The sequence below is a fragment of the Monodon monoceros genome, unplaced genomic scaffold (assembly GCF_005190385.1).
Source record: "Monodon monoceros isolate NGI ecotype Baffin Bay Population unplaced genomic scaffold, NGI_Narwhal_1 Super_Scaffold_11, whole genome shotgun sequence".
NCBI classification, from domain to species: Eukaryota; Metazoa; Chordata; class Mammalia; order Artiodactyla; family Monodontidae; genus Monodon; species Monodon monoceros.
The window spans coordinates 83,478,272-83,490,537 of record NW_021703767.1 but is presented as its reverse complement, the minus strand read 5'-3'; the positions used below and the strand labels follow the sequence as shown (position 1 = coordinate 83,490,537).

The 12,266-nt window shown below is 42.9% G+C and overlaps 1 protein-coding gene across 4 annotated transcripts in view; it reads right to left on the bottom strand.

Moving 5' to 3' along the window:
- The window catches only part of KLHL6 (kelch like family member 6), a 67,067-nt gene extending 66,597 nt beyond the window's left edge, over positions 1 to 470 (bottom strand). For 3 of the 4 annotated variants that reach the window (XR_003792318.1, XR_003792317.1, XM_029214226.1), the window contains exon 1: positions 144 to 470. Coding sequence is in view for 1 of the 4 variants with exons in the window: in XM_029214226.1 (XP_029070059.1) it covers positions 144 to 436 (293 nt within the window). In the remaining 3 variants the exon portion in view is untranslated. Of the gene's footprint in view, positions 1 to 44 lie in introns of all 4 variants that reach the window. The other variant, XM_029214227.1, reaches the window with a different exon arrangement.
- Between the last annotated feature and the right edge of the window lie 11,796 nt (positions 471 to 12,266).

Sequence of the window (12,266 nt, the reverse complement as noted above, 5' to 3'; positions counted from 1 at the left end):
CTGGAATCTTGAATAGACACACAAACAGAAGTAAATATACAAACCGTAAGTGCAACAGCCAACTAGTTACACTGGGCTCTCACGTCAATACAGATTTCCCTGACGACCTGCACCCAATTTGACTCTGGTCTAGGCGTGCTGACCTGAAATAGTTGCTGGCCGCGGCAAGCACCACGCGGTGGCAGGAGAATTCCTGAATGTCCACACACAAGATGACATCTGTCAGAGCGTTTTCCACTCGGAGGGTCTCCAGGCCATTCTGCAGAATTAAGGAGAGTCCAGTGTCGTCAAATTTTACCTTATCCCCATTTAAGATTTCTACCAGGTCTCCCCTTTTCTGGGAGGGCTCATCTGTAGAAGGTGCCAGGGGCCCTTCCAAACTCTTCTCTACCACGTTGTCCATGGTCCAGGTGCCCCTTTGTCCTGCCATCAACATCCAGACTGAAGAAGTGCCCAAGTTTCAGGCAGGTCACATTGCAGAAGCTGAGCGGATTTCCTGTGCAGGGCCCTCCACTTATCACCAGCTGTCACACACACATAACAGGAAGTCTTGCACTTTCTCATCCTGTTACTACAAATGCCAGTAACTTCTATTCTTCTTCTTTCTGTAATCATCACAAGCTTAGAAATTACTTAGAAGGCTGTGTAGGAAGCCACTCCAGTGAAAAGGAGTGGCTTCTCAGAGTCTGCTATTAGTGCTGTGTGGCTATTTCAGTCCACCTCCCCCACCCCCCTCACATCCGTGAGCAGGAAGCCTCTGGTTCTGGTTATTACATTCATACTTCGGTGCTTCTGTATCCCAAGGTGTCAATGATGGGATGGGCAGGGGACATTCCAAACCCTCCTCCTCCTTCCTCCCAGGAGTCTGAGACCCCATGATATGCCCCAGACCAGTCCCTTGGGAACCTTGGAAAACCCACTTAGCTTTGGCATTCTCATTTCTATCAGCTCTGCATGTCATCTGTCTTTGTCTTCCTACCTGCTCAGGGGAAAACAATGTCATGGCAAATATTAATGTTCCCCTTCCCCCCAAAATGTCTATTGTTTTAGATATGCCTCTGGGGGCAGAGAAGAAATGGTCTCCAGAAACTCCACCCCCAGGGTCTTCTCTCTTAGAAGACCAATCAGGGTAGGTCGACACCAGATGGCCCTAGGAAGCCTCAAATTGGCCTGACCTCACCCAGCACCTATTGGTCATACATCTCGTAGTGGATCATGAAGTATTTTCATTGCCTCTGTAGGTCTCCATTAAATAGAAGCAACTGTCTTTTATTAAGCTCCTGCTATATCCTAGGAAATGTACAGGAGTTAAGGTATTTTTAAGCTTATAACAACCCAGTGGCACTAATATGACTTTCCTCATTTTATAGCTAAGGAAACTGATCAGCAGGAGCCCAATTGTCTGTCCTCGCCAGTGGTGACCGAAGCCTCTCCCAGAGTCCCAGTTCTGCCTCAGCTCTTCTTCTTTTCTACGCATGGATACTTACTCCTAAAATTGGGGCCTTTGATATTCTCCCAACACTTGTTCTTCATCCAGAGCTCTGTCAATCACGATGCTTTTGGCTTCTGGGAATTCCCTGGTGGTCCAGTGCTTAGGACTCTGCACTTCCACTGCTGGGAGCACGAGTTCAGTCCTTGGTTGGGGAACTAAGATCTCACAAGCTGCGCGTGCATCCAAAAAAAAAGATGCTTTTGGCTTCAATGACAGAATATCCCATCAAAAGTGGTTTAAACAATAAGAGTCTCACATTATAAGAAGCTAGCGGTGTGGAGTCCCAGGTTGATCCAGAAGCTCAGTGATGTCATCAAGGACAGAAGATTTTCCCATCTTTCACTCTGTCACCCTTGGTGTACCCTCATGGTCACATAATAGCTGGCACAGTACCAAACACCATGTCTTCACAGAACCCTGGTCCAAAATCGGGATGAAAAGGGGCAGGCCTCTTCTCCTCCATCTCTCTCTTTTTATCAGAGAGAAAATTATTTCCTAAAATCCCCATCACACTCCTCCTAGGTCACTTGGCCACCTCAGACCAAACACCAGGAAATATAAATTGAGTACCACAATTGCCTTGCACCAAACACGATTCACGCACTGGGACTAGTCCACCTCCCCCAAGATCAAGGAATAGCCATCTGATAGCTGAACACAATCAGGACCTGTTAACACAGAAGAGGGTGGTGGGCTGGTGTACAGTTATCCCCCTGTGCTTGCCACAAGGACACGCACAACCCGAACTCCTCCTGCAGGCCTGGGCAGGGAAGAGCTCAGAACTGCACCTCCGTGACTCTAACTATGCCCTCTAGTACAGCTGAGGACAACACATGACCCGATGCCTCTCATGGCATTTTGTCCTCTAGAACCTCTCAGATTATAAACAACATTGGCCATAATCCAACTCCATCCAACCACCCCCAAAACACCAAAATTAAGAATATAACTCAATTCTTCATTCATGGTAGATCCTATTCACCAAGTTCCCTCATAGTGTTCCATATATTTACCTTGCAAGCCCACCCACCCCATCCCCTGACATAAGCCGATAACTGCTGTCTTCCCCCCAAACCCTCCATTTTCCTAGTAAGCAAGCACACACAGAGTTGTACCATGAGTGTGATAAGATCTATGATTAGATTTTAGCAGAAACGTTAAAAAACACAATCAGTGCATCTATGTCAACCTGGATATGTTCTGAGATTCAGCATGAACTTGTAAATATTCTCTACAGATACAAGCAAAATAAATCTGTTCTGTGGAAGCTTTATTTTCCTACCAGGCAGCAAAATATACAAAGCACTGGCAAAAGCTTTACTGCTGAGAAAACTGTCTAATTATATCTTTCTAAGCTAGTTGGCTTTATGATGTTTGTAAGGAACAGATTCTGTCCCCATACAAATGGGTAGCTGTACTCAAGGAAGATCTCTATTCCTAAGGCCAGGGATTGCCCCTTCTGACCCCAGTCAACCATCTTCCCTAACACAAATTATACTGATAGAAACAAGTCTTGAAGAATACTTTTTTTTTTTAATTAATTTTATTTTTGGCCGCTTTGGGTCTTTGTTGCATGCAGGCTTTCTCTAGTTGCGGCGAGTGGGGGCTACTCTTCCTCGTGGTGCGCGGGCTTCTCATTACAGTGGTTTCTCGTTGCGGAGCACAGGCTCTAGGTGTGCGGGCTTCAGTAGTTGTGGCACATGGGCTTCAGTAGTTGTGGCTCGCCGGCTCTAGAACACAGTAGTTGTGGCACATGGGCTTAGTTGCTCTGCGGCATGTGAGAGCTTCCCAGCAAAGGGCTCAAACCCATGTCCCCCGCATCGGCAGGCAGATTCTTAACCACTGCGCAACCAGGGAAGCCCTATGTGTCACTTTCTATATCTATGCTTTGTTTGACAATAAAAAAGTTAACAATAATAATAGTAACATAGTCACCATTTATTGAACACCTACCAGAAGCAAGGGCTTTGCCAACCATTATCTCTTTTAATGCTTACAGTAGTCCTCTGAAGTAGGTATTGTTGTTCCTCATCTTAAGCATGTGAAAACTGAGGCTAATAGAGGATTAATGGCTTGTTAAGAGCATACAGCTCCAGGGACTTCCCTCGTGGTGCAGTGGTTAAGAATCCGCCTGACAGTGCGGGGGACACGGGTTCGAACCCTGGTCCGGGAAGATCCCATATGCCGCAGAGCAATTAAGCCCATGTGCCACAACTACTGAGCCTGTGCTCTAGAGCCCACGAGCCACAACTACTGAGCCTGAGTACCACAACTACTGAAGCCTTCGCACCTAGAGCCTGTGCTCTGTAACAAGAGAAGCCACCCAATAAGAAGCCCGTGAACCGCAACGAAGAGTAGCCCCCACTTGCCGCAACTAGAGAAAAGCCCACACGCAGAAACAAAGACCCAAGGCAGCCAAAAATAAAAATAAGTTAATAAAGTTTAAAAAAGTTATTTAAAAAAAAAAAAGAGCATACAGCTCCTATCTCATCTTTCCTTCCCACTCACTCAGCCCCTTGACCCAAAGAGATGAAGTTAAGATTCCAATTGCATTTGCTCACTTCGATGCCTGGGTTCTTAACCATTATGATGTATTCTGTCACTATGATTTTATAACTACATATTTTGTCTCTAAATATGCTTAGAGTTTTCTTGTCTTTTAGTTGTATTTATTCCCTTTGCCTAGACTGTCTTTCCCCTTCTCTGCCTGAAGAAATACAACACATTCAGATTAGAAAACTATACATAGATTTAGCATCACTTTTGTAAATTCAAACCAAAACCATATGTACATCCTAGGACAGAGTTCCCCAGTCATGGCACTACTAACATTTTGGACTGGATAATTCTTTGTTGGGGAAGAGGGAGCTGTCCTGTACTTTGTAGAATGTTTAGCAGCATCCCTAGCCACTATCCACTGGATGCAAGTAGCATCCTTCCTCAGTTGTGAAAGTAAAAAAATGTCTGTATACACTGCCAAGTGTCCCCCCAAGTGGCAAAATCACCCTGGCTGAGACCAACTGTCCTAGATATATATCTATCAAAAATTTTAAATGAGGTTATATCTTGGTGGTAAGATTGGTAATGCTTCTTATATCCTTTTTGCTTTATATGTATATTTGAAATCTACTTAAATTGTTTCTGGTTGAGGGGGATAGTGTTACTTTCTTTTTTTCTCATTACAGAAGTAAGGATGTTCACCGAAGATTTAGGAGCTACAAAGAGTCCAGAATATCATTTCCCAGAAATACCTACAATGTTTTTTGGTTTTTTTTAAAACATCTTTATTGGAGTATAATTGCTTTACAATGGTGTGTTAGTTTCTGCTTTACAACAAAATGAATCAGCTATATATATACATATGTTCCCATATCTCTTCCGTCTTGCATCTCCCTCCCTCCCACCCTCCCTATCCCACCCCTCCAGGTGGTCACAAAGCACCGAGCTGATCTCCCTGTGCTATGCGGCTGCTTCCCACTAGCTATCTATTTCACGTTTGGTACTGTATATATGTCCATGCCTCTCTCTCGCTTTGTCACAGCTTACCCTTCTCCCCCTCCCCATATCCTCAAGTCCATTCTCTAGTAAGTCTGTGTCTTTATTCCTATTTTACCCCAGGCTCTTCATGACATTTTCTTTTTTCTTAAATTCCATATATATGTGTTAGCATACGGTATTTGTCTCTCTCTTTCTGAATTACTTCACAGTGTATGACAGACTCTAGGTCTATCCACCTCATTACAAATAGCTCAATTTCGTTTCTCTTTATGGCTGAGTAATATTCCATTGTATATATGTGCCACATCTTCTTTATCCATTCATCCGATGATGGACACTTAGGTTGTTTCCATCTCCGGGCTATTGTAAATAGAGTTGCAATGAACATTTTGGTACATGACTCTTTTTGAATTATAGTTTTCTCAGGGTATATGCCCAGTAGTGGGATTGCTGGGTCATATGGTAGTTTTTTGTAGTTTTTTAAGGAACCTCCATACTGTTCTCCACAGTGGCTGTACCAATTTACATTCCCACCAACAGTGCAAGAGGGTTCTCTTTTCTCCACACCGTCTCCAGCATTTATTGTTTCTAGATTTTTTGATGATGGCCACTCTGACTGGTGTGAGATGATATCTCATTGTAGTTTTGATTTGCATTTCTCTAATGATTAGTGATGTCGAGCATTCTTTCATGTGTTTGTTGGCAGTCTGTATATCTTCTTTGGAGAAATGTCTACTTAGGTTTTCTTCCCATTTCTGGATTGGGTTGTTTGTTTTTTTGTTATTAAGCTGCATGAGCTGCTTATAAATTTTGGAAATTAATCCTTTGTCAGTTGCTTCATTTGCAAATATTTTCTCCCATTCTGAGGGTTGTCTTTTGGTCTTGTTTATGGTTTCCTTTGCTGTGCAAAAGCTTTGAAGTTTCATTAGATCCCATTTGTTTATTTTTGTTTTTATTTCCATTTCTCTAGGAGATGGGTCAAAAAGGATCTTGCTGTGATTTATGTCATAGAGTGTTCTGCCTATGTTTTCCTCTAAGAGTTTGATAGTTTCTGGCCTTACATTTAGGTCTTTAATTCATTTTGAGCTTATTTTTCTATATGGTGTTAGGGAGTGATCTAAGCTCATACTTTTACATATACCTGTCCAGTTTTCCCAGCACCACTTATTGAAGAGGCTGTCCTTTCTCCACTGTACATTCCTGCCTCCTTTATCAAAGATAAGGTGACCATATGTGTGTGGGTTTATCTCTGGGTTTTCTATCCTGTTCCATTGATCTTTCTGTTTTTGTGCCAGTACCATACTGTCTTGATTACTGTAGCTTTGTAGTATAGTCTGAAGTCAGCGAGCCTGATTCCTCCAGCTCCGTTTTTCGTTCTCAAGATTGCTTTGGCTATTCGGGGTCTTTTGTGTCTCCATACAAATTGTGAAATTTTTTGTTCTACTTCTGTGAAAAATGCCAGTGGTAGTTTGATAGGGATTGCATTGAATCTGTAGATTGCTTTGGGTAGTAGAGTCATTTTCACAATGTTGATTCTTCCAATCCAAGAACATGGTATATCTCTCCATCTATTTGTATCATCTTTAATTTCTTTCATCAGTGTCTTATAATTTTCTGCATACAGGTCTTTTGTCTCCTTAGGTAGGTTTATTCCTAGATATTTTATTCTTTTTGTTGCAATGGTAAATGGGAGTGTTTTCTTGATTTCACTTTCAGATTTTTCATCATTACTGTATAGGAATGCTAGAGACTTCTGTGCATTAATTTTGTATCCTGCTACTTTACCAAATTCATTGATTAGCTCTAGTAGTTTTTTGGTAGCATCTTTAGGATTCTCTATGTATAGTATCATGTCATCTGCAAATAGTGACAGCTTTACTTCTTTTCCAATTTGGATTCCTTTTATTCCCTTTACTTCTCTGATTGCTGTGGCTAAAACTTCCAAAACTATGTTGAATAAGAGTGGTGAGAGTGCGCAACCTTGTCTTGTTCCTGATCTTAGTGGAAATGCTTTCAGTTTTTCACCATTGAGGACGATGTTGGTTGTGGGTTTGTCATATATGGCCTTTATTATGTTGAGGAAAGTTCCCTCTATGCCTACTTTCTGCAGGGTTTTTATCATAAATGGGTGTTGAATTTTGTCGAACACTTTCTCTGCATCTATTGAGATGATCATATGGTTTTTCTCCTTCAATTTGTTAATATGGTGTATCACGTTGATTGATTTGCGTATATTGAAGAATCCTTGCATTCCTGGAATAAACCCCACTTGATCATGGTGTATGATCCTTTTAATGTGCTGTTGGATTCTGTTTGCTAGTATTTTGTTGAGGATTTTTGCATCTTTGTTCATCAGTGATATTGGCCTGTAGTTTTCTTTCTTTGTGACATCCTTGTCTGGTTTTGGTATCAGGGTGATGGTGGCCTCGTAGAATGAGTTTGGGAGTGTTCCTCCCTCTGCTATATTTTGGAAGAGTTTGAGAAGGATAGGTGTTAGCTCTTCTCTAAATGTTTAATAGAATTTGCCTGTGAAGCCATCTGGTCCTGGGCTTTTGTTTGTCGGAAAAATTTTAATCACAGTTTCAATTTCAGTGCTTGTGATTGGTCTGTTCATATTTTCTACTTCTTCCTGGTTCAGTCTTGGCAGGTTGTGCCTTTCTAAGAATTTGTCCATTTTTTCCAGGATGTCCATTTTATTGGCATAGAGTTGCTTGTAGTAATCTCTCATGATCTTTTTTATTTCTGCAGTGTCAGTTGTTACTTCTCCATTTTCATTTCTAATTCTATTGATTTGAGTCTTCTCCCTTTTTTTCTTGATGAGTCTGGCTAATGGGTTATCAATTTTGTTTATCTTCTCAAACAACCAGCTTTTAGTTTTATTGATCTTTGCTATTGTTTCCTTCATTTCTTTTTCATTTATTTCTGATCTGATTTTTATGATTTCTTTCCTTCTGCTAACTTTGGGTTTTTTTTTGTTCTTCTTTCTCTAATTGCTTTAGGTGCAACATTAGGTTCTTTATTCGAGATTTTTCTTGTTTCTTAAGGTAGGATTGTATTGCTATAAACTTCCCTCTTAGAAGTGCTTTTGCTGCATCCCATAGATTTTGGGTCGTCCTGTCTCCATTGTCATTTGTTTCTAGGTATTTTTTTATTTCCTCTTTGATTTCTTCAGTGATCACTTAGTTATTAAGTACTATATTGTTTAGCCTCCATGTGTTTGTATTTTTTACAGATCTTTTCCTGTAACTGATATCTAGTCTCATAGCGTTGTGATCGGAAAAGATACTTGATACGATTTCAATTTTCTTAAATTTACCAAGGCTTGATTTGTGACGCAAGATATGATCTATCCTGGAGAACGTTCCATGAGCACTAGAGAAAAATGTGTATTCTGTTGTTTTTGGATGGAATGTCCTATAAATATCAATTAAGTCCATCTTGTTTAATGTATCATTTAAAGCTTGTGTTTCCTTATTTATTTTCATTTTGGATGATCTGTCCATTGGTGAGAGCGGGGTGTTAAAGTCCCCTACTATGAATGTGTTACTGTCGATTTCCCCTTTTATGGCTGTTTGTTAGTATTTGCCTTATGTATTGAGGTGCTCCTATGTTGGGTGCATAAATATTTACAATTGTTATATCTTCTTCTTGGATTGATCCCTTGATCATTATGTAGTGTCCTTCTTTGTCTCTTCTAATAGTCTTTATTTTAAAGTCTATTTTGTCTGATATTAGAATTGCTACTCCAGCTTTCTTTTGGTTTCCATTTGCATAAAATATCTGTTTCCATCCCCTTACTTTCAGTCTGTATGTGTCTAGGTCTGAAGTGGGTCTCTTGTAGACAGCAAATATATGGGTTTTGTTTTTGTATCCATTCAGCCAATCTGTGTCTTTTGGTGGGAGCATTTAGTCCATTTACATTTAAGGTAATTATCGATATGTATGTTCCTATTCCCATTTTCTTAATTGTTTTGGGTTTGTTATTGTAGGTCTTTTCCTTCTCTTGTGTTTCTTGCCTAGAGAAGTTCCTTTGGCAGTTGTTGTAGAGCTGGTTTGGTGGTGCTGAACTCTCTCAGCTTTTGCTTGTCTGTAAAGGTTTTAATTTCTCCATCAAATCTGAATGAGATCCTTGCTGAGTAGAGTAATCTTGGTTGAAGGTTCTTCTCCTTCATCACTTTAAATATGTCCTGCCAGTCCCTTCTGGCTTGCAGAGTTTCTGCTGAAAGATCAGCTGTTAACCTTATGGGGATTCCCTTGTGTGTTATTTGTTGTTTTTCCCTTGCTGCTTTTAATATGTTTTCTTTGTATTTAATTTTTGACAGTTTGATTAATATGTGCCTTGGTGTATTTCTCCTTGGATTTATCCTGTATGGGACTCTCTGTGCTTCCTGGACTTGATTAACTATTTCCTTTCCCATATTAGGGAAGTTTTCAACTATAATCTCTTCAAATATTTTCTCAGTCCGTTTCTTTTTCTCTTCTTCTTCTGGAACCCCTATAATTCGAATGTTGGTGCATTTAATGTTGTCCCAGAGGTCTCTGAGACTGTCCTCAGTTCTTTTCATTCTTTTTTCTTTATTCTGCTCTGCAGTATTTCCACTATTTTATCTTCCGGGTCACTTATCCGTTCTTCTGCCTCAGTTATTCTGCTATTGATCCCATGTAGAGTATTTTTAATTTCATTTATTGTGTTGTTCATCATTGTTCGTTTGCTCTTTAGTTCTTCTAGGTCCTTATTAAATGTTTCTTGCATTTTGTCTATTCTATTTCCAAGATTTTGGATCATCTTTACTATCATTATTCTGAATTCTTTTTCAGGTAGACTGCCTATTTCCTCTTCATTTGTTAGGTCTGGTGGGTTTTTATCTTGCTCCTTCATCTGCTGTGTGTTTTTCTGTCTTCTCATTTTGCTTATCTTACTGTGTTTAGGGTCTCCTTTTTGCAGGCTGCAGGTTCGTAGTTCCCTTTTTTTGTTGTTGTTGTTTTAAAATTTTATTTATTTATTTATGGCTGTGTTGGGTCTTCATTTTTGTGCGAGGGCTTTCTCTAGTTGTGGCAAGTGGGGGCCACTCTTAATCGCGGTGCGCAGGCCTCTCACTATCACTGCCTCTCTTGTTCTCTGCAGAGCACAGTCTCCAGATGCGCAGGCTCAGTATTTGTGGCTCACGGGCCCAGTTGCTCCGCGGCATGTGGGATCTTCCCAGACCAGGGCTCGAACCTGTGTCCCCTACATTGGCAGGCAGACTCTCAACCACTGCACCACCAGTGAAGCCCGTTCCCGTTGTTTTTGGTGTCTGTCCCCAGTGGCTAAGGTTGGTTCAGTGGGTTGTGTAGGCTTCCTGGTGGAGGGGACTAGTTCCTGTGTTCTGGTGGATGAGGCTGGATCTTGTCTTTCTGGTGGGAAGGTCCACGTCTGGTGGTGTGTTTTGGGGTGTCTGTGGACTTATGATTTTGGGCAGCCTCTCAGCTAATGGTTGGGGTTGTGTTCCTGTCTTGCTAGTTGTTTGGCATAGGATGTCCAGCACTGTAGCTTGCTGGTCATTGAGTGAAGCTGGGTGCTGGTGTTGAGATGGAGATCTCTGGGAGATTTTCGCCGTTTGATATTATGTGGAGCTGGGAGGTCTCTTGTGGACCAGTGTCCTGAAGTTGGCTCTCCCACCTCAGAGGCACAGCACTAACTCCTGGCTGCAGCACCAAGAGTCTTTCAGCCACACGGCTCAGAAGAAAAGGGAGAAAAAGTAGAAAGAAAGAATTAGTAGAAGAAGAAAGAAAAGAAAGAAAGAAGGGAGGGAGGAAGGAAGGAAGGAGGGAAGGAAGGAAAAGAAGAAAGAAAGAAGATAAAGTAAAATAAAATAAAGTTAACATAAAATATAATAAAGTTATTAAAATAAAAATGTAATTATTAAGAGAAAAAACCAAAAAAACGGACGGATAGAACCCTGGGACAAATGGTGGAAGCAAAGCTATACAGACAAAATCTCACACAGAAGCATACACATACACACTCACAAAAAGAGGAAAAGGGGAAAAAAATAATAAACCTTGCTCTCAAAGTCCACCTCCTTAATTTGGGATGATTCATTGTCTATTCATGTATTCCACAGATGCAGGGCACATCAAGTTGATTGCGGAGCTTTAATCCGCTGCTTCTGAGGCTGCGGGGAGAGATTTCCCTTTCTCTTCTTTGTTCTCACAGCTCCCAGAGGCTCAGCTTTGGATTTGGCCCCGCCTCTGCTTGTAGGTCGCCGGAGGGCGTCTGTTCTTCGCTCAGACAGGACGGGGTTAAAGGAGCCGCTGATTCGGGGGCTCTGGCTCACTCAGGCCGGGGGTAGGTAGGGGCACGGACTGCGGGGCGAGCCTGCGGCGGCAGAGGCCAGCGTAACGTTGCACCAGCCTGAGGCGTGCCGTGCGTTCTCCCGGGGAAGTTGTCCCTGGATCACGGGACCCCGTCAGTAGCGGGCTGCACAGGCTCCCTGGAAGGGGGGGGGGGTGTGGATAGTGACCTGTGCTCACACACAGGCTTCTTGGTGGTGGCAGCAGCGGCCTTAGCGTCTCATGCCTGTCTCTGGGGTCCGCGCTTTTAGCCGCGGTTCGTGCCCGTCTCTGGAGCTCCTTTAAGCAGCGTTCTCAATCCCCTCTCCTTGCGCACCAGGAAACAAAGAGGGAAGAAAAAGTCCCCTGCCTCTTCGGCAGGTCCAGACTTTTCCCCTGACTCCCTCCGGGCCAGCCATGGCGCACTAACCCCCTGCAGGCTGTGTTCACGCCGCCAACCCCGCTCCCTGCGCTCCTACTGAAGCCCGAGCCTCAGCTCCCAGCCCCGCCCGCCCTGGCAGGTGGGGAGACAAGACAGCAGACAAGCCTCTCGGGCTGGTGAGTGCCGGTCAGCACCGATCCTCTGTGCGGGAATCTTTCCGCTTTGCCCTGTTGCTGTGCTCTCCTCCGCGGCTCCGAAGCTTCCCCCCTCCGCCACCCGCAGTCTCCGCCCGCGAAGGGGCTTCCTAGTGTGTGAAAGCCTTTCCTCCTTCACAGCTCCCTCCCACTGGTGCAGGTCCCGTCCCTATCCTTTTGTCTCTGTTTATTCTTTTTTCTTTTTCCCTACCCAGGTACGTGAGGGGTTTCTTGCCTTTTGGGAGGTCTGAGGTCTTCTGCCAGCGTTCGGTAGGTGTTCTGTAGGAGTTGTTCCACGTGTAGATGTATTTCTGGTGTATCTGTGGGGAGGAAGGTGATCTCCGCGTCTTACTCTTCCGCCATCTTCCCGGAAGTCTCCTTTTTTTTT